The sequence below is a fragment of the Athene noctua genome, chromosome 3 (assembly GCF_965140245.1).
Source record: "Athene noctua chromosome 3, bAthNoc1.hap1.1, whole genome shotgun sequence".
Lineage (NCBI taxonomy): Eukaryota > Metazoa > Chordata > Aves > Strigiformes > Strigidae > Athene > Athene noctua.
This window is the reverse complement of record NC_134039.1, coordinates 16,779,631-16,802,055: the sequence shown is the minus strand read 5'-3', so window position 1 is coordinate 16,802,055 and position 22,425 is coordinate 16,779,631. Positions and strand designations below refer to the sequence as shown.

General features: G+C 41.8%; 1 protein-coding gene across 4 annotated transcripts in view; it reads right to left on the bottom strand.

Moving 5' to 3' along the window:
- IQSEC3 (IQ motif and Sec7 domain ArfGEF 3) overlaps positions 1-22,425 on the bottom strand; it is a 107,019-nt gene that overhangs the window by 60,417 nt on the left and 24,177 nt on the right. For all 4 annotated transcript variants that reach the window (XM_074902108.1, XM_074902112.1, XM_074902111.1 and 1 more), the window contains exon 2: positions 358-438. In XM_074902108.1, the coding sequence (XP_074758209.1) occupies positions 358-438 (81 nt within the window). The remainder of the gene's footprint in view (positions 1-357; positions 439-22,425) is intronic.

Genomic DNA, 22,425 nt, shown 5'->3' with positions numbered 1-22,425 from the left:
ATCAGGTGTATGTCAGTGTCAAAGTGATGCAGAAGGGTAAGAAAAGGCACAAGCATGAATGTGGGTTGATAGAAGTAGATGTTTGAAGAGAGGCAGAAAGTATGTTTTTGGAGGTGCATGGGTGTGTGTGAGTGAAGGCCAGAGGGGATTTGTGAGCAATTACACAACAGTATGAACCGTAACCTCTGGGAGGGAAAACAGAGGGACAGCAGTGCTGGGGACATGGGACATAAGGGAGGATGGAGGAGGATGGAGGTGTATAATGTGTGAATTTTTTCTGGGTCAGGAAGATTAGTGATGGATGATAAGGATGGAGGGGATGGAAAAGTAAAGGTCTTGCTGGCATCAATTTCCCACCTTGGTGAGGAGTCTGGAGATGAAGGCTTCTGCTCTGCATCAGCTGCTGGACAACAGAACTGGTGTAAAACAGTTTCATTCCTGTAAGAAAAAACAAACCATAGCAGGTCAGCATTCAGCTCACTCAGCAGAAAACTCAAGGGAGAATGTCTTTCCCAGGGCTCTTCCGAGGGGACAATGACTCCCAGTGATGTGAAAGAGAAATCTGATTACTGCATGAATGTTTTGCACTCCAAGGTGGAGAGGAGCAGGAGAGAAGGGGGCTAAACAATTCTATTCCCCTACCTTACCTGTCCTGCTGCTGATGTCAAGCTGTAGAGAATGGGGCAAAAGCACCCAAATAAAAAGTTTTCCTTCTATCAGTATCTATCTCATGATCCCATACATCTCATGAGAAACAGTTTTGTCTGTCTCTAACTTTCATGTTTCATAGACCGAAACAGCTACTTAGATGTGTTTCCTTAGATATGTGTCCTACGTATTGTAAGGCAAAGAAGTTGATTTTTTGTTGATAGTGGCTAAATTAACTCTGTGAACATCTCTTCTGAAACCTCTCTAGGGCACAGAAATGGCTTCAGCACATCAGCACTGGGCATTACCAAAAATAGTAGCAGAAAACTGATGGTACAAGTAGTGGGGCTGAGATCATGATGAGAGGAAGAGATCACAGCAAAGAAAAGCAAAACCATAAGAAGTAACAAACCTGAGCAAAACAGGAAAACAAAAGGCTAAAAATGTGTTTATTAGATAAGAAAGGCAAAAGAATTCATCCAAAGGAAGAAATCCTAGACAAACTTCCACAACTTCTCACTAATATTGAGTAACTTGTTCTTGGGTCCCTTGACTGGAAACATTTGTAAGGAGTCTGGTTTTCAGGGCTGCTGCGGACTTGTCACAACACTGGAACTCAGTAAGAGCTGCTCAGCACCTCTGAATATGAGATCCTTTTAAGATACGTCCAGGGAGGCCCTTGAGGTGTCATAGGCAGCACTAATCAACAGCCAATTTTGAACACACCGACCTTCAACAATGGAAATAAGTTACTAAAAAGACACAGATGTCAAGGGGGGGAAATACTAGGAGAATGGAAAATGAAATTAAAAGAGGAGAAGAAAAGCGGGATAGATAAAGCAGACTGAATCCTCACATAGCATAAAATCACTGTGTCTCCAAGCCAATGGAACAGCAGTTACAGCACTGTTCTCAGTGCAATTGCAGAGACCCATGGCTCAAGTGGGGTCAACTTTCAAAAATATTTTTGCAGCTTCTAACTCAGACATAAGCAGTAAAGCTAAGTCTCCTTGTCATGGGGCCTCAGATTCTCCCAAAAGCCCTGCCACATTGTCCGTCACTCTCAAATGTGAAGCTTATCACCTCTGTCTTTCTCAAAATCTGACAGACATGGCCACACTCAAAGATTACAATGATGATACTGTTCCTAACCACCTCCTTCCAGCCTCCGAGCCAGCTTAATATAACAAACTGCTTGATTCTTTCACTTCCTTGGCTTCCAATGCATTCTTAAAAGGAATCTTTCCTTAGAAACAACAGGATTGGCAGGAGCAACACAGCAGGGGGAAGACAACAGCATTAGTTTTACCTCACTGACTTCTGCCCATGCCTCGGTCTCTGTCTGTGACATGCAACCTTCAAGGGAAAGAGAGGACATGTGTGTGACATATCAAATTCATCTCCTGGGCTTGTAACTACTCAGTTCACATCCTTGTCTCCTGTCAGCCTGGTTATTGCTGGTTCTCACTATGTTGTTTCTAATTTAAACTTCTCTGGCAGCAAGTACCTACCTGACTGATGTGTCCATAAATTACTTGTCTTCTTTTTATTGAAGCAAGTGGTGGGATCACATTTGAGTCTATGTCCAAACAAGCTCACATAAATACTCCAGCCCATACATCTTGTCACTCTGCTTCCAGCTAGAATGTCAGGAATTTTCTAATAAAATTTTGGTTTTGCATAAAAACACTGATTCATCAGATTTAAAGTATCTGGTGAAAACATCTTGGGTTTGACAAAGATTCTTCAAATTACATGGCTTTACGTGGATTTTCTGGCAGTCTGTTGGGGGCCTATGCCTCCATAACTCACATCTCTAGTGCAGCCATGTCATACAAACAGCCCCTCAGAGAGGGGCCATCAGGTTTTCCACCCAGCTCTTTGTTCTGCCCAACTTCCCCCAGAGCAGCAATGCTGGGAGCTGGCTAGCCCAAGAGGTGTGGAGCACCTGCACCAAGGTAGTCAGCTCTGCAGAGTAACCCCGGAGTCACAGACATCATCAGCTATATGTGGAAACGCACAAGGCTCTCAGATGATTCAGCAACAGCCAGCAATCATTCTGAGGAGAATGCTTGGTTTCAAAAGTATTATACATTGGCATTTCCTACTGAATTTCATCTCTACAGGAACTGGTGGGAAAAAAGAGCCTGCTTTCAGATAAGAGTAACAACATCTTTTGAAATCATAGAATAATTAAGGTTGGAAAAGACCCTTAAGATCATTGAGTTCAACCATAAACCTAACACTGCAAAGTCCACCACTAAGCCATGCCCTAAGTGCCACATCTCCATGTCTTTTGAAAACCTCCAGGGATGGTGACTCAACCATTTCCCCGGGCAGCCTGTTCCAGTGTTTGATAACCCTTTCAGTGAGGAAATTATTCCTAATATCCAATCTAAACCTTCCCTAGCGCAACTTGAGGCCATTTGCTCTTGTCACTTGTTACTTAGAAAAAGAGACTGACACTCATCTTACTACAACCTCCTTTCAGGTAGTTGTAGAGAGAAATAGGGTCTCCCCTCAGCTCCCTTTTCTCCAAGCTAAACCACCTCAGTTTCTTCAGCCACTCCTCAGAAGACTTGTTCTCTAGACCCTTCACCAGCTTCAAAATGGAGTCTTTCAAAAAATGGACACCCCAAATGTCAGCCATTTCTAATCTCAACACTTCCCTAAATGAACTACACTGTTCTCTGCTTTTATTCAAACAGCAGATACACCACTCCAATTCCTAATTACACATGAAAAAAGCAAACAACAGGGAGGGAAAACATAGGGAAAAAGAAGAAGGAACAAGGATGGACAAAAACCTGAGAAGCAGAAGCCTGTATATAGATTAATTTCCTTGCTACTTAATTATCATAATAGAAACACAGAGAAAAGTAAAGGGAAGCAGGGAAAGGAAGAGTGATGTGAAGTTACAGGACTTTAGGCTCAGTCTCCTGTGGGCGTTGTAAGGAAAAACATCTCACAGATACTCTACAGAGAATCATTATGCTCTAAGCACTGCAGTTGCACAGTCAGCTGTTGACTCTGGTTCTCATGATTTCTCATGTGTGTTTAACACTAACCTTGGGTATTTTCTGCCCAAACCAGAGTCCTCCTGAACCTCTGAGATCCCAAGATCTCTGGAGTAGTTGTGTACCTTACATACCGCTAGCAGATGTTGATCATGCCCACAGGCAGAAATCTGCATCCAGGCCATTTGGGATCTTTGAATCCCCCTCTGTGGGCCATGACTCCCATGGAGAAGTCATGAGGGAGGTGGTTAGGAGCAGTCACTGACTGATAGAGGTAAATATATGAGTATTATTAATGGGTATTACAAGACTGTGCTGAAAGCTCTTCCCCTGACTGCAGGCAGGGAAGGCTATCTTACTATTCCTATTAAATCTGAGTTCCCCAAATGCCCAAGAGCAGTTGGAGCTCTTGTTCTATATACATTCTTCTTTTACAGCTTGCTTCTCTTTTGTGCTATCCAGGCATATACTACAAGGACAAGGTTCCACCTTGGAGACAATCCCTGTTCATTTTCCTCTTTCTTTCCACATCTTGATCTTGCATATATATGATAATCTGCAAATCCACAACCTCGCCTTTGCAGCATAGTGTGCATAGACCAGACAGGAGCTGGGAGAGGGTTAACTTGCTATGGAAGAAGTAGGCCTGTTCCCACCAGAGGTTACATTAGTTGCTATCTGGACAAACCATCTCCCATCTGGGTGCAAAAGGCAAGTGTCCTAGGGCCTTACTATCACTTTTAAGCCTAAAGTACGTGCTCAAGGAAAGCAGTTGTCTTTTTAACTGTATGAATTCTTCAGGTAAGAGGTATTTTTGCTGTTGTGATTCAAGAGGACCTAGCAGGATTGTAATTGCTGGTGGCTAATCTGGATTTCATTTCCCTGTGGTACTGTCAACATTTGCAGCTTTAAAGTGAGTCTTGAGATATTTAGTATCTGTCTAAAGTCAGTGTAAAACTTTTGATAGTGGTTTGGCTTTTATTTTTTCCTTTCTGTGCTTTCTTTTTATTTTGTTTTTAAATAAATCTTACTTCATAAGTCTATATAGAACTTGAATCTGCAACCTCTGAGGAGTTAAACACCAGAAAGCATAACACTTTTTTTTTTGCCTTTGAGAAACAGGGAGGAAGGCAACATGTATTCAGTCCAGTGACAGCTGATTCAGACTCATTACTTTGGGATGCTGATCTGTAATGTTTTTTCTTTTTAAATACTTCAGGTAGGTGGCAATGGCCTAACAATTAAAAGGGTAGGTCCAGGCTTGATTTTTTGCCTTTCTGCCTCTTTCTCTATGTCCTCTGCCTTGCCTTCCTCAGACTTGCAAACCACAACAGAGACTGCATCTAAACAAACACTGTTGTGGGCAGATCAGGCAAGTGATTGTGGAGAGAGATGATTTCACCCATCTGTCAGGATACTGTTGAACTGTTCTCTTTTCAATGTATTGCTTTAAAAGCAAACAAATTATTATCTCTTAGCTTGCACCCTGATGTAAGCTTGGAAGGGAAAAGCCAGCAAAAAAGGTGTTCTGGGTGAGTGAAGAAGAGATAGGTGGTACAAAAGAGGAAGAGGCTAACAGAGAGGAGGAGGCATGCTGAAGTGCCTCTTGAGGTAAATGGTGCCAGCAGTATGTGAGTTGTGCGTGGAGGAGCAGCAGAGGATAAGGGCAAGTACAGATGCAAATTAGGACTGGGAACAGCCTGAGCCTGTCAAGTGCCTTGCTCCGTCTAGCTGGGATGCATATGCTTCAGAGGCAAGGATTTGACAGTCCAGACCTATGTTAAATGCAGACAAAGCTATGCTTGGCCTAGTAGTAACCCAAGCTGTCAACTGAAACTTTAGCCCCCTATCCTCTAAGATAAAACAACTGACTGAACTTTATTCAATTGTCTTTAACATTGCTCCTGACAAGAGGTATCCTCCAGCAAGCAGCCTGCAGCCTCAGTGAGGGTATCTGTGAATGAACTGTCCAGCCAAAGCAATTCCTGCTCTGTAATGAACTTTTAGAGAGGCCTGTGTCAAACCTCCTGGCTAGCACAAGCTGTCTGCAGTCAGCTCAGGAGTTACCTCTACCCCTCTGGCTTCTTAGAAAGTAGGACTGTTCTGCAAAGGGGCCCCCTGACTCATTCCAAAGAGCCAAGCCTCTTTTCTCTTAAAACTGGTGTTGTAGAGGGTACAACAATTGAGGTCCAAAATTTTAAAGTCTCTGTAGCTATTTAGATTGCACATCACAGGGCCAAAGGAGTACAAACTTCCCTAAAATTGCCTTAATGCTGTATCTTCCCTTTGGACAAGTGCTTGGGGCTTTAGGTTCATTCAGTGTTGTTGCCCATCCTAAGCATCAGTACCCACTAGTTTAGCACTGATGACAGCTGTCCTGAATTAGAGATGCCTGACTGTTGAGAGCTGTATTACGGTAAACAAGTCTAACCCCTTTTTCTTCTTCTCCTGTCCCTGCAAAAGCAAACCCCCAACCTAGACAGCATATGGAAAACGGTGGTGCTCCCTGATCTCCAGCAGTCAGCTTTAATTAAACAAATATCCAGTGTGGCCTGTTCCCATAGATAAAGAGCAGCTCTGTGTTTTTCTGCATGAATGACTTTAGAGTACAAGAAATGCCAAAACAAGACAGAATGAAAATTGCTCTCAGTATGAATACACAGAGCATGCTTCTCTAACATGCTGCATCACCCCTGCATCCCACTGTGGCTGCTGCCCTCGTCAGTTATGTAGGATAGCTGGCATGGCCCCTACTGCAAGAACAATGAAGATCATTGGGTTCTCCAGCTGCCACTACTTGCCTAATCTCTGTAGCCTGTACTTGTGCTCTACTGGCCTGCATATTCAGTAGCCTTGTCCTTGGCCCAAGTGCACATCAGTTCTTAGAAATCTGACAATGCTGAAAGGCAAATGGTGATCCCTCAAGCAATTTTCTGTCAGTAAATAACTAGTCCAACTCACATAACCTTTCTGGTTTTGCTTTAAAACTCCACCTTTTGAAGAAATGCTAAAGACTTTGACCAAAAGTCATTGTTTGTAGTGCTGGATATCTCAGCTTTCCTGGAGTCTTTTGCTACTTGTCTCTATCTTGCATTTTTTTTGATAGCTGCCAGGAGAACAGATGGAGTCACAGAAAATCATGGCCTAGAAGGGGAAGATTAAAGTCAGAAAGAGTAAAAGAAGAATTGAATTAATCTCAGTACCTTTACTGGCTGTTATCCTTCCTAAGATGAGGATGGAAGAACCACAAACAGGAACTTTGAAAGGCCAGTTGCACGGTCTTCTGACTCCCTCAAAATGTACAGCTCTAGCTACCAACAGAGCTATGACACAACCTAGCTAAGGTTAGCTGCAGGCTTTACTCCTTCTATCATGTCCTTCCTGTGCTACATCTATTTCTGACTCCAGTCATCCTGGAACTGAGAGTTGAAGCGAGATCTGAAAGAGGCAGTGTTTCCAAAAGAGTACCTTCTAGCAACTAGCTGTTTCTCACCTGGTTCTTCACTCTTCACTCCAAAATACCCTCACTAAAACTTTCCAGCTGTCTTAATTACTCATCTCAATTGTAGGTCATTATCTGGCAGAAGTTGAGTATGGGCAGAGTTTATGTTGTAAGGAAAGCATACATGCTCAAAATATATTCAAGGTAATTTCTGGAATTTAAGTTCTTTAACTCTTAGAAGCCTGATGGCCTCCTTGTTCTTACAGGATAATGTTGACAGCAAGAATTTGACAAGATTCAGAGAAGAACTGGACATTTTAAAGACTATACTATAAGAATAACTAATGCAGATCCTTCCCAAAGCCAATATATAGGACTCAAACTCTTCAGCATTGCAAGAAGGCTTATGGGTGTCCCATGGCTATCTACTGTGACTCTATCTCTGAAAAACAGCTACACAAACCAGATTCATAAATCTGTCTGAAAAATCCTGTGTTAAAGGGCAAGGGACTTAGCAGCCAAGATACTGAAGTGTAGGAGTGCAACAAGATCAAAACTGTCATTTTATTTTACATTTCCAGCAACTACAACAATCCCAACCTGAGTGTCCTCAGGATGCATCTTAGGAAAGGACTGATTTGGTAATCTTCTCTAAATTTCCAAAGACTTCTGTATTCAGTCACAAAATGTCCCAGTATTAATCCCCAAAGAGGAGAATGAGACTGAAGCAGTCTGGAGTCAGATATGCATGGTAGATTGCTGAGGATGAAATGAAACTACAACACATGAAGCAGAGGGAAGAATTGAACAAAAGATTATAAGATGGTTTGGAAATTGTGTGTGTTGACAAATCAAGCTCTTACAGACACCTTTAGACTACTTTAGTTTTCTTTCCCCTTCCCTAACTTCTTGGCCTCTGTCACCTCCTATACTCCACATCTGTTGGTTTTAAGGCTATAGATTTACTTTGCTCTCCAAGTCATCACTACGTAGGCTCCCTCATCAGGAGCACACTCTGAAGTGGCAGTGACTATCCTCAGTCCTTTAGCTATCTGGAAGGTCAGTGCCATGTTTGTAAACAGCTTGCATATGCCACTACAGTCTACGCAGAACCACTTTTTAATATCTGTTCCACGTACTTTTCATTGACTCTCTGGTCTGTTGTCTATAGGGGTAGATATTCATAATGTATGTATGTGCAGATTGCCAGAGACATCATCCAGATCTATGATTTTTTTAACTTATTTCAGACCAGGGACTGTCTAGCTTTGCCTGTGACCCTTCACAGGCTTAGATATACAGTTAATTGCATGAAAAAAATGAAGATGTATCTAGGTGATGTCTAGATGACAGCTCACAACTACTGCCTACAAAACCAAATTGCTGAAGAAATCCCCTGGCAGTGTCAGCATGATGAATGAAGGTATAATACACATACATGCCCAGCCTTGCCAGGATGCTCTTATTTCAGTCCACTTGAGTGCCTATCATTTCACAGCTCTTTCTTTAGCATTCTCAGAGCTGTTCTTCCTTCTTCCCTCCTCTACCCTGCAAAGTAATGCTGGGAGGGGTGAAGAGGGGAGAACTTACCAGGAGCATCTATTCTCTCTGCTTGCCTGCCAAAAATGAAAAAACAAGTATGTTTTGTAGTCTGGAACCTGGCCTGCTCTGAACCCCTCATGAGTGTTGGAGAGAATGTCTTCTCCCTTTATGCTTCTCTAGAAATTTTATGATCAAAAGATCAGAGCTCATCCTCTAAAACCTACTTAGCACCTGCTTAATCATCATATTGTTTCTTGGTACAAATTCATTTTAAGTCATACATCCTTTATATAGCATTACTATACATTTATTTTTCTAGTGCTAGAGGATGGGATGAAGATGGGATCCCCATGATCCCACTGTTGATTTTAGAGGCCCTATAAAATATCTTAAAACAAATTCACCTTGGTAATACAAAATACCATATGTATACACTACTGTTTGGAAAGTGAAAATTCAATGTGACATGCTGATGTGTGTCTTTGAGCTATTGTAGGTTCTTCAGAAGAGCACAACTTGAAAGGATAAGCACAAGGCACTGTGCTGAGGAAATGGAATTTCCTGTGTTGGAGGAAGAAGATCTGAGCCAATGCTACTGTGATCTGATCTTTTTTTGGTTAGCCAGTTGGGTGACTATAACAGATATGTCAAATATGCCATTCATTTATCACCATCTGCTTCCAGGGATGGAGATATTAATGCCATATCTTCCTGAACAGTTGGTTTCTCAGCTTACTTTAGTCCATATATGTGGCACACATTTCTCCTGTACATCCTCACTCTTACCTTGAAGAAATTCTTGGGGAAAAGTGTGGGCATGACTGGCAGATGAGTGCATGGATTTCAGAAAGAATTTGAGGTGTTTTGCACCAACTTCAGTGCAAAGAACATGACTGGTGGACAAATGTGTGGGGGATGCGTACTAAAGAGGGTCTGAGCATGAAGGGATAGGGTGAGCTGGCATTCATGGGTTGAGGGTCAGAGTCAGCAATGTGTCTGGGAGATAATGAAAATGAGTTGTGGCCTCTTGTGTTCTGGCTCAGTGGGGTCTGCTCCTCTGCCATAGACCTAGACACTCTCTTTTGTTGGTGACAGATTACTTGACAGAAATTTCCTTACCCAAGGATCGAGGCTCCAGACATCACTAGCAAGAGCGATGAAGATTGGAAAGATGTCACCTGTGGATTCAGTGTATTCAGTGAAAATTGCTGCTAACAAGTCCATTTTGTTACCCAGAAACACTTGAAGGAAATCTAACCCATTTGTTAAACCTACAAGGAGTGGTTGGATTTTCTCTTCATGCTAGAAACAGGCAAGAGGAGAAAAAGGAACGGAACATGCCCCAGGAATGGGGAGAGTCCAGACTGGTCCAGACTGCCAGAAGCAAAGTCTGGGGCAGCTTTTAGACCCATTTGCAGCACTTCTCGTGCTAGGTGGTGCATTACTCTTTTGTGCAGTTTTGTGGCTCTTGATGCTTCAGCTACACTGGGATGAAATAACTTACTTAAGGTGAACTAAGGATGATACACTTTCAATTATCTGGGGACTAACTTCATTATAACCAGTCTAGGTGACAGAAATTGTCCACAGGAGGAAACTTAAGATCAAGTATCTACTGTACAAAGAAAGTCTGATCTTAAAGCAGTAAACATACTGTATTGTATACACATGCAGTGCTTTAATAAAAAGCAGCAGCTTGAAGAGATTTGGAAATAGTACTCAACTTGGATGAAACAAAACATTCAGATTTGGGACATATGGATGGCCTGAGAGAAGCTAGCATTGCTGAAAGCTCTCTGTAGCTATGTTGGTGTCTTATAGAATTATTAGTTGAGGAAATACTCTTTGGGTTTATGGGGAGTGCTTCTCATGCTCTCATATTGGCCCAGATGAAATGATTCACTCAGAAGCTTCTCTTCTTGCTATTAATTTCTTTCCTAAGGCACAGTAGGAACAAGGATGAGGGAAATGATTGTACTTGTTAAGCAATTCCCAGGAAGAAACTTTCTAAGTGGAAGAGAATTTGTCATCAGTTGCTAGAGGGGTTGGGGGGCTGCCTCTCCTGAAATGTCTTTGAATCACATGTGTGCTGGGTTTATGAAGCGGGGTTTTTGGTAGCAGGGGAGGGGGCTACAGTGGTGGCCCCTGCAAGAAGCTTCTCCAAAGCTCCCCTGGCTCAAAGTCAGACCCACCTCTGGCCAAGATCAAGCCAACTAGTGACAGTGGCTGCACTTCTGTGATAATGTATTTAAGAAGGGGAACCTGAGAGGGGGTTGAGTCTTGTGAGGAGGAGTTATGAGAAGGACACCTGTGTGAATGCCAAGGTCAGTGGAAAGAAGGAGGAGGAGGAAGGGGGGCAGGTGCACCAGAGAAGAGCCCCTCTGTATCCCATGGCGAGACAGCAGGGCCACCCCCTGCCACCCATGGAGGTCACCCATGGACTGACTGCAACCCTCATAACCTGCCCCTGTGGGGAGAAGGTAGAAATAACTGGAACAAAACTGAGCCTGGGAAGAAGGGGGGGGGGTGTGTGTGTTTAATGCTAAATGATAATGCTTCTCACTGTCCCATTTTGTCTGTTGTCATTATCGTTAGTGTTTTGAACTAAAGGGATATCTTTGTTTTCTTCCCTTAATGAGCCTGTTTTTTAATGGATGAGCTACCCCTCCCGGTTCTTATCTCCATTCCTGAGCCTTTTGATTCATTTTTTCTCCTTCCCAGCGCTGGGGGGAAGGGGCGAGTGAATGGCGGCTGCACGGTGTTCAGTTGCCCTCTGGGCTCAAACCACAACAACATGTCAATGGGGAATCCAATCACTCCATTTAAGTTGGGTTTCTCTTCTCCAGAGGAACATCAGCCCCATAGAGCATGACTCTGCTAATTGGATTGGTGCTTTGTAAGCACTAAGAGGAAGAAGGCAAAGTGTCTATGACGGGAGGAAATGCTCTATGTTGGACTATGCAATAGCCCAATGTGCACCACCAGTCTTGCTTAGATCCTCTGTCTATGGTGGAAACAGTTGATGACTTATTGTGATAGATAAGTCACAACATCATTTGCTCTGACTGGCTAACAGGGTGAATACTGGTACTCAGGAAAAACAGCTACTATATAAAGAAGCAATCTGATATTCTAAGTGTATGTGCACAGCTAATCATGTGGAAGGGATCCTCTGGTGACACATGCAACACTCACTGGGAGTGAGCAGAGGTTTAATAAGTTGTAGCCAAAACTATACTTCAGATATCACAACTAGAAAGCTGCTATGTAAATCTGAAGCATGTGTGAGGGGGAGTTTGTGTAAGTTCCTGAAATAATTTCAATTAAATAATTACCATAAACAGAAGCTGTATTGATTAATTTCTTAATAGAAAGATGGTATATTAATACAAAACTACTTTTCCAAAACAACATGTAACCTTTTCTAAGACAGCGTCCCTCACTTCCAACTATCTTCAATATAATTTCTTTTAAATGTTATATATGTAATGGAATAATTACATGTCTGCAAATGCATGCTGATAGTGACCTTCCATGGCTTTGAACATCTTTTCATACCTCTTCTGTATTGTAATATACAAAGGCCCTTTCTTCTTTGTTCAAATAATAGATTTATAACTACATAAAATGGAAATAGCTGGCAAAAGCTCACTTTTAATTACACTGATGAGCATTCTCCAAATTGCCTCCAGTTCTTCATATGATAATTATAGTTTGTCAGCCTAATACCAATGAGTACGTGACTCCTCTAAAGAGATCCAGAGCTAGCACTCTGTCTGAATGCTCAGCTAGCAGAGTAAACACCTTTTTTCTTCTCTCCTATTTTGGGCTAATATGTATGAACACTATAAAAAAGCTAAGGCTTGTGCTAGTGAAACTGGCAACCCTTTTTGTAATTATTGGGACTGTGAGATATAAATGGAATTTAGGTCTCTTCCTCAGTAAGAATAAATTATTTTTACTTTTTGAATAAGTCAGAATAGGACTCAGTAAAAGGATTTTTGTTATGACTATTAGATCTGTTTTTAATCAGGCTTAGACTTCTTACTGGCTTCTCACTCATGTGGCTCATGTTTAACCCCTGTACAGGAAGACAGTCCTAGAATTTTCCAGAGACTAAAATCAAAGTGTTCCTCAGTGCTGGAGAATGACACAAAGCTGTATGTAGAAGCACTGTTCAATAATTCAGAATGCCGTAAACATTCAAATTAGCTGCATACGCAGAAATGGCTCACCACTGAGCTCTTCATGCACCTGAGCAACACTGTCTTCTCTAGACTTGCCCCTGCATGGAAACGCGTGGCCAGATTTGCTGCTTGTGTGACTGCAGTCCTGTGACCTTGCAGGCAGCTCTGTATTCAATGCTGGATACCAGAGTAGCATGACATGAACTGCACCATTAAAGACAAACTTAAAAGCTTGTTACTACCACACTGGGCTGATGCACTAAATTTAAATAACGGTTTTATTCTGTGTACTCACCAAAGAATATTAAGATTGTTCTGTGGGGTAAGCCCTGCTGCCTAGTACTGAGCTGCTCAGACTCTACTGTATGTTGAGGCTTGATGCAAAACAGTGTAACAGGAGTGCAGTTGAATTCAATGAGAAAGATTATGGCTTGGCTTGGCTCACAGAAGGCTGTTTCAGGTCCTTGGTTTGGGGTTTGGGGCCTTAGCTATGGAAACCACATTACTACCAGACCTTCTGGGGCTGTTGCACCAATGACACCTACAATTGAAAGTGGAGTGGTCTCCTAACCGCAAAGGACAACAAGGAGAATTAGGAATGCAGAACCAGACATAGGCTGCTTGGTGGCATACACAGGACTAAATTTTGCTGTTCTCTGATGCTTCAGAACTGAGCTGCTTGTGCTGTAGGAAGGGGGAGAGCAGAGGAAAAGGGCAGGACCAGCTGCAGATCTGACTCTAATGCTTTAGGTGACAGATAGGAATAGTCACCAGTTTCATGGGAAATTTAATTTCCTCATTTCCCTTCCACATGCATCCATGTGCTTCCACCAGGGCCTTGACATATGGAAAGTAGACAGTGTTCAAGACTGCTTGTGGACGCAGCAGCTGGTTGACACCAAGAGCAGCTGAATTTGCATATGTAATTGCCCTGGAAGAAAAGTATCATTTGGCACTAATTCAAGTGAGGAGAGGATGGAACTTGTATGCTCAGCACTTCATGATCATGGATACTTGGTTTTGCGTTAAGAAGAGATTTCACAGTTTCTTGGAGGCTTCATAAACTCCTAACTTTGCTAAGGTAGCAGAAGAGCATATGGAATTAATGAGGTATCCTGATTTGGAAGAGCTACAGGAGTTTCCCTTCTTAACTGGTCAATAATTCCTGGGATTTAAAACCAGTAGGACATATAATGTACTGTTAAGTCAATTTATCGAGACAATGACAGTTTTGTTAGTCTTAGTCCCAGGAGTTGGATTATTTTATACTTCCTGTCTGGTGCAGCAACACTTGGAAATAATCAGCACAAAAATGGAGAAGACATCACTTCTTAACCTGATGCCTTGCATTCATTAATTGTTCATCCATGTCCTATCTCAGAACTGAGATATAAATGTCAGCTTACACTCATACTGCTGGTCAGAAGAGCAGTACTTCAGTCAGTGATGACTATAGGAACATATATCACCTGCATCTGCAATCTACAGCTCATCTTGAATTAAATGAGCTGCTTATGTCTGTCTGTATTACTGAAAGTCTCTGAGGTAACTTATTGCAGCTAGCTTGTGCCTTGTGGGGGTCTTAACTTGCTAAAACATTTCACAAAACCACTACTGTTCTCTGCATAATAAGCTTTGAGCTTTCCACCATGTGCTGGAGTCCTTTGTTTCCTTTCCCTTATTGGAAAAAAAATATATATATAAGGTGTAGTTCTGGAAACATAAACATAAGAGATTTTCCTGTAGTACAGGAGCCTGATTTCTGCAGAGATATTTCAAGAAAGTTGCAAAAACATTACTAGAAATCAGAGTAAGGAGCTGTGGGACTGATTATGTTTCTGCTCCTGAAACAAGATGGATGATGCAGGCCTTCTGAACCTTGTGGTACTTACAGTTGGGCAATCTCTAACAACTGAAATTTAACAAGTTTGCTTTAGTACCCTCGTGCTGACAGGGCTGTAGCATAAACTGACACCATGTGGCTCAGCATAAGCTGGCAGTGCTACTTGTGCTTTCACACTTCGGCTGTGAAGCTACATCAGTTATGGTTCCAGACCCTAGATTCTGGGATCTGACAATACTTCCCATCTTGGGAAGAGGCTACAGCAGTGGCAGTATCTGTACCTGTGGTTACTTGAGCACTAGGAGCTGTTGAAATCTTGATTCTTGTGATGAATGGATTCTGCCTAGACTCTAGTTTAGCCTTGGAAGCTGCATGGTGTGGGGGGAGTTCCACTTTTGGAAGTTGCTGTTCTGTACGAAAAGTGTGTAGTGCATGAAGAAATCCCAGAACTGTACAAAAGGTGTTGTGAAGAGACAATGAAGACTCTCACAGGAAAAACAACCTCGTAAGCATAAGATTTTAATTGAACAAGTGTCAAACAGTAAGATGCACAGAGGTACAATGATGATTAGAAAGGACAGCCATCTTCCTATTATCTAAGCACAGATATGAGTAGGCAAGAGCAATTATTACACTCCTAGGCTAGGAGGGTCAGCCTTGCTTGTAGCTGAAACACAGCACCCCACATCTAGGAAGTAGCTACATCTCAGGGTGACTTCAGCGCAAACAAATTGTGACAGAGATTCATTAGTCACTGGATTTCTTTCATGGCAATGAAGTAGAGCTCACTCAATATGCCACGGAGACTAAATAACCTCCCTCCTGTGCTAGGAGGGGTATTCTTTTTTCAGGGTCATCTAGTCCTATGCTTTTTACATACGTCTCTGCTGCTCCACCCGTCTCCCTACAGGGAGATATGATTCTTCATGCCTTGTGTCTTCAGTCAGGATTGCCAGAATTCCCACCTTCCCATGGCTGCTGTTTCTCCTACTAAAGGATTAGTACCTGATTCCACTCAGTTAGCAGAGACTAGCATGATCACACAGCAGAAATACTCTTGAAATGTATGAAGAAGAAGGAGTGCTGTCCTGGGCTCCTGCCTGTGTGTGCCCTTGAGAAAAGCAGAATTTGAGTTGCAGCTGCGGACCACTATTTAGTCTCTACAGGCTCAGGACTCAAAGGTAATTTTGGACAGTGATCTGGGGACCATCTGTATTGTGAGATTCTTGCTAGCCAGTAAGTAGTCAGTAGTCACGTGATTTAAAAAAAAAAAAAAAATCAGAAGTGATTCATAGTGGAGGGCAAGTAATACTGAATAATGTCCATCCTTGCAGCAAACTGACAAAAACACCTAAATGGGGTGGGAAAGGGGAGTCCTCTTTATTTTTGAGATAAAAGTTGTTCTGCCTTGCTTGCAAAACCAACAAGTAAATAACACTGAGATGCAAATCTACCTTTTATACACTTGCCTTGTATTTTAACTAGAAAAGCATCTCCTCAGGACTTTCCTTATCCCTGCCTCCTCCCTGATCATGATTACTTCCACACAATGGCCAAAATCATATCCAGACCGGATGAGAATAGTCGTACTGATAGCTCCATGTTTCTCAGCTGACATCTCCATCAAATAGCAGATCTCCCAGCTCAGTCTAAACTTAACTCTCATTGCATTTCATTCCCCTTCTCATTGTACCTCTCCTAACAGTTCTCAGCTGAATGTTGATTGCTTTCACCACCACTCTAGTCAGTGCTTACTCAAGCCATATAAACTCATACATTTTGTTTCTCCTTCTACCCACCATATTTTCAAATTAAACTTGATGTTAGATTCATCTGTCTGGTCTGTGTGGCATCAGTTATGCCCACAATACAACTGGGATGGGACTCAGCACAGTGGTCCTTGATGGGATCTGAATCATCATAAGCAAGAGGTACTTTGACACGAGGACAATAACAGCGGTCACTACAGATTATGTGGTGGGGTACTCTGATAGGCAGTTTCTATCAGGAGGAACTTTGTTTTTGCAAGAAAGGATGCATTATGTGATATTTACATTAGGATCAAATAGATGTCATTAAAAGTACTGGTGTGTGTATGGGGTAGAAAGAAGCAGTATATTACAGTCCAGAGATACAAGCATTTTGTATAAAGCTGAATACAGAAAAAAAAAGTTGATTCTTGCAAGTCAGAAGTTTCTCTCATTGATAGTGCTTTTTAACTGATGCTGTGGAGTTCCTTCTGTTGGTGCCAGGCTCCCTCCTTTAAGGAAGCATGGTGGAGTGCGGGAGCTGGGGGCAGCAAGTACATAAACCGCTTTAGGTTTGTCTCTTTAAGGAAAGGGCAGATTCTAAAGCCTCTTCTCTTCCCCTTGCAAAATTATCCTCTGGTTAACTGTGGTATTGACTACTTTGCTCCATGACTTCCTGTCTGTAAAGGGAAATGTCATACTTGGCTGTGTTTCATTTATTTTGTTTTTCCTTTACGCCATAATTTGAAGGACATCTTCCAAATTCCCAAGTTCAGGGTAATTGATGCCACTGTGAATTTGAAAGCATTTGCTTGAGTTTTGCACCTTTGTGCAGAACAATTGAATACTTCCAACCTTTTAGGCATGTTGAAGACCACCATCTCTTTTTTCAAAGTAAATTAACAGAATAACTGGAATACATAAGACATTTCAGACCCTGTTTCTATGTCCTCAGTTACTAGGCACTTTAATTCCTGTATCTCTAGGAACAACCACTGCCTTAACAACTTTCCTTCTTGTTTATCACTTGTCTCTGCACTATACAGTACTAAGACAGTGAAAATCATATTGCCAGAGTTTTGATCCAGCACAAGCACGGCTCACTTAGAAGAGCATGTTGGGATGTTCCAGAGGGATGTTATTTTGGAACCTGCAATGTCTCAGAATAGCAATAATTTTTTTTTTTCTTGCCAAAGTAATGCTCTTCAAATAACTTAATTGGAAGAGACTGTCTTTCTAATCAGGCCTTACGATAGCAGGATTTGGATTCTACTCCCACATTGACTTCCAAACAGAGACCCATTCTTAGTTGGATGGAGACAGAATTTCCCATCTCCCAAAACAGGTTGCATTACAGATTGGAGTCTCATGGCTAGGCTGCACTTGGAATGGACCACTCTTTTCTTTTCTAGCATTTATTGAGATTTCATAGTGATTATTGTCATAGAACAGCTCAAGCCTCTTTGCAAAACAGTGCTGAATTGTATAAAAGGCATCAACAGAGAAAAAAAATGAGAAATTTTTTTCTGCTTCATCCATGGGGTGTAACTGTATGCCATGATTCAATTGCATGTTTCAGGTACCATTGTTAAGCTGTTGTCTGGAATATTCAGCTTTCACTACTTACGCAGCTGAAAATGCCTAACTGGTTTGTGTGTTTTCGAGTTATGAGGCTATTAAAAAAAAAAAGATCAATAGTCAAATCCAGGGTGAATTTGTGTTACAGTGAAATTAAAGTACCAATGGGAAACTTGACTTTGTGGAGAAGAATCATCTAAAAGGACACTTAAGGCAAAATACAACCCTATTGTAAATGTATTGGCATCAATGGCATATACATAGCCTATGCACAGATGGATCTGGTTTGGAAACTTGTAGCTCCTATCTAATCAACAAGTTTAATGGGAATGTCAGCCCTTGATATCAGGAGAAGCAGGATTCTGTCCTTGTACAGTAGCTAGGCAAATGACATGGAGTCTTTTTTTTTTTATTATTCATTCTGTAGCTGTGTGAATAAAGTGAAAATCAATGAATAATATATTCAATGAACTTTGTGATATTTCTTAATCTAGAATCAGTTTGTCCAGCTCTATTGGGGAACATCATAGGTGTCATGGTAATGTTTCCATGCAATCCACTTATCAACAGTTCTGAGACAGGACCAGAGATTCAAGCAAAGAATAACTCAATAAAAGATACACCATAAATAAAACATGAGCAAACCATAAATGTACTAGGAGATCCCCCATAAGCTAAAAAGGAAGGATTCAAGAAAACCAAAGTTTCCAGTGATGCACAGAAGGAAATACTCTGTACAGACTCTAAGGTACAGAACATAAGGGAGGAGTTTGGAGGCCTCTATGCAAGTTTTACTCTTTTCAGAGGAAACATAACAACTGCTATCAATATGCTAGCCAGAAAAGCATAAACACAGCTTGTAATGTCTTTGACCACCTACTTGCTTGTGTAGGCATCAATTCTACATCTAATAATCCTTTGTCCTTGAAGTTTTCTCAAGGCAGAATGGGTTTGATTGAAATGGAATGTACTCTGGATGGCTATATGCAATCCTTTAACATCGCACTCTCAAACCACAAACCCTAGTCTTATTAAACTGTTAGCACTTCTGGTACAGTGATAGAGACAGAGAATGCCCCACAACTGTGATAAAGCACCACATGAATACTGTTTCCAAACTTTTTAATCTTTCCCAGCACATACAAAAGAAGCAGCTGGACAAGAGTAAGGGTTGAAATGGAATCTGATTGTTATTCATCTGGGATCTCCTCCAACTCCCACTAAAACAGTATTTCCACTGAGTTCGTATATGATCTGATTTCCAGTCCCATGCAGTGAATCTTAGCCAGTTCAGCTCTTAAGGGTTGTCCTGACTCAAATGCTATCTGCATTCAAATGAAGGCTCTTCCTACTTATGAATAGATCTTTTTCTTGTGTCTGTTGCACGAGAAATGTCATTTATTACCATTTCAAGCAGGAGAATCAGTAAACAATATGGCTTCTCACACAGCAATCTCCCCTAGCAATGTCTATGTTGTCCTCTCTGTCTTCAATCTTTTTACATTTGTAACTAAACATTTCAGATGGGAATATTTTTCAATGGGTAGCAGAATCAACAGCCTGATCTTAAGAGTCCTTAATGATTCCATGGTCTTGAACATGAGTTTAGAGAGAGATTATGTGTGCAGGCATGGGGCTCTGAAAAATCTGTGGCTCACAGATTGTGGGTCTACAACAGGATCCAGCTCAAAAAGACTGAAGCAACAGCAAAAGAGGTGTGAACTGTCCCACTTATCTGTACAGAGTCTGCATGCCAGTATTAGGAAATTCTACATGACTTACTGTGTCCCACTAAGTTGATGCTGAGAGCAGGCACGCTTGCAGTAGAAGGAGGTGCATGCTTCACTTTCAGGAAAAAAACAGTAGTTCTTAGCTGCCCCATCTCCTCACTGAGATTAGCAAACCTCTTGTGGGTGCTAGGCGTATCATTTAGGTATGTCTGGAAAGACCTTTGATCCTTGGGCTAAAGACACTTTGAAAGAGCAAAGTGGTGGTGGCTGCAAGAATACCACCCTTGTGCTACTGCGGCGTGTCCCCTTGGGTGAGGGGTGACGATGATTTGTTGAGTCACTTCATGGAAGCCTGAGCTACCATGGCCTGTGCTGTGATTGTTTTCTGAGGTAAATAGGAAATCTCAGACCTTAGTAACGTCAATTCTGAACTTCTGACTAGGGCTACATTCCATTTGAAGGGAAAAGAGAAGCAGGAATGATCTCTATGTTTGGTTATCTCATACCTTGTCTTACATCGTCACCTCATGAGGGTGCAACCTGCATAACAGGCTTTTCCAGTTGTTGATATGGCATGTGGAAGACTGAGCTGTGTTCCTGTTCTACCTAATTCAGAGTGACTGGAGAGGAAAACTTTCGCTCTGAATCTGCAGGGACTTCAATCTATGCCTCTCTCTCTTCCCAAATGAGTCCAAAAAACTTACCTGCAAAAGTGCTAAGCTGGATCTGAATTTCAGCCTCCGAATTTTTTTTGTTAGAATTCTCACTGGCAAATTGTACCACTGCATTTGGAATGCCATACCCATCTACAAATCAAAATATTTAAATACAAACATTTTATTAATCTTTGTCAGAGACTAGCAGAACACTCTCACTGATTTTGTTTTCCTCGCACTTGCTTGGGCAACTCTTGCCTCTTTTCCGGGTTTATCTTCAACCTGTTGGGATAGCAAGTTGTGTTGTCACCGATACGTCTTAATCATGTCTTAATTACTATGCTTGCTTTCAGGTGCTGGAAAAACAGTAATGTGGGCAAGCAATTTAAAACTGACATTCTGAGAGCTTTCTCACCAGTGTTTGTACCTCGAACTGCTCCATCTAACCTGACTTGAAGAGAAATGTTGTTGAGCATAGTATGTGACTCTCTCCATTAGAGGCTCTCAAGATCAAAAGCTCAGTGCTGGCTCTGGGGCAGCACTAGGAACGTTCCAGTATGGCTGCCTGATTCAGCCTGTACTCTAATTTTTGAAGTTGTGGTGCCTTGTATTGTGTCTAAATTAAAATATAGTATTGCATTAAAATGATATATAGAACTTCGAAAGCTGTCTCAGAAACCTTCTCCCCTTTGTGACAATAATTCACAGTCCCACTCATTTCTTTGCTCCACAAAGTCCTGTCAAACATGTCCAGTCATCCAGTGCTCACTGCAGCAAAACTGTTCATCTTTCAAAGGCAGCATTCTCAGAGCTCTTTTCAAACTCCACTGGCAGACACCTCGTGCTACCCCCTGCAAGGGAAATGAGTTACATTCATCTAGCCACACAGGGGGATGCTAAAGTAAAGTGAGACAACACAATTTGCCCACTGTCACACAGCAAGCTCTGTAGCATGAAGCTCTTACCTTTCTAATACCTCAGTCCTGGTTTCTAAGCAATAGTCCAAGCTTCTCCTCTATTCAGCAGCTCAAACTATTGCAAAGGATTAAGTAGGTACTTAACACCATACTGAACAGGAGCCAAAAGAATTAATTTCACACTAGAGGAAGAAACCAGCACAAAGAAATCAACAAGTTGGGGGATGAAGAAAGTGTGTACTGATTAAGAGATAGAAACAACCTATGCTTAACTGCTAAAGCCTGTAGTTGTCAAATCTAGCCCTCCCATACACTGCTTCCCCCTGCCCTGATTTGTGAGCAAAAAGCCTCTTTAAATGAGGGAGAAACTTTCTAAACAACAGTGCAAGACACTTCTGCCCAGTAGCTCACCTGGTGAGATGCTTCCCTAAAAGTCACTGTAAGTTCCTTTACTGGGTAGCAGCCCCAGAGAACAGAACTGGGCACCTCTCTTGAAAAGAATCACATCTAAATCCTGATGCTCTTCTACAGAGCCTAAACTGTGGTCCCAGAAGAGTATATCTGTCTCAGAAGCATTATGTTGTACCTATCTGAATTAAGTATTATCCTTGTTCTGAAAAGGCTGCAGATGCTATGTAACCTGTCACTGGAATAGCTAATGAGCTCACATAACCAGAAAAAGGCCTTGAACCTGAGCAGTATAAACCTGGTCCTTCCAGGCTGAGCAAACCAATCCATTCATTACAAGTAACGAAGGCAACACGAAATGAACTGGAATTAAATGGTTCACATCACTAATAAAGCACAGGAATAGGAATTAAGCTGACCTGTACTGCTCAGTTATTACTAATAAGCTATATTTACAGGTATTTTAACCAGTCTCCTCCTCTCCAGAAGAGAACATACAGCTTCAGTAACACAGTGAGAACCTCCAGTTATTTGTCAGCACACCAAATAAGCAACACCTTTCTGCTGAAATCACCAATAAAGCTAATAAAAGTATTGCAGCAGCATACAAATGGGCACTGCAGCACCTGGCTAAACATCTGTTTGTATGTTGAGAGTAGAGAAATGGAGCCCCTGACGTCTTCTTATGAAGAAAGAACCCTCTCCTGCT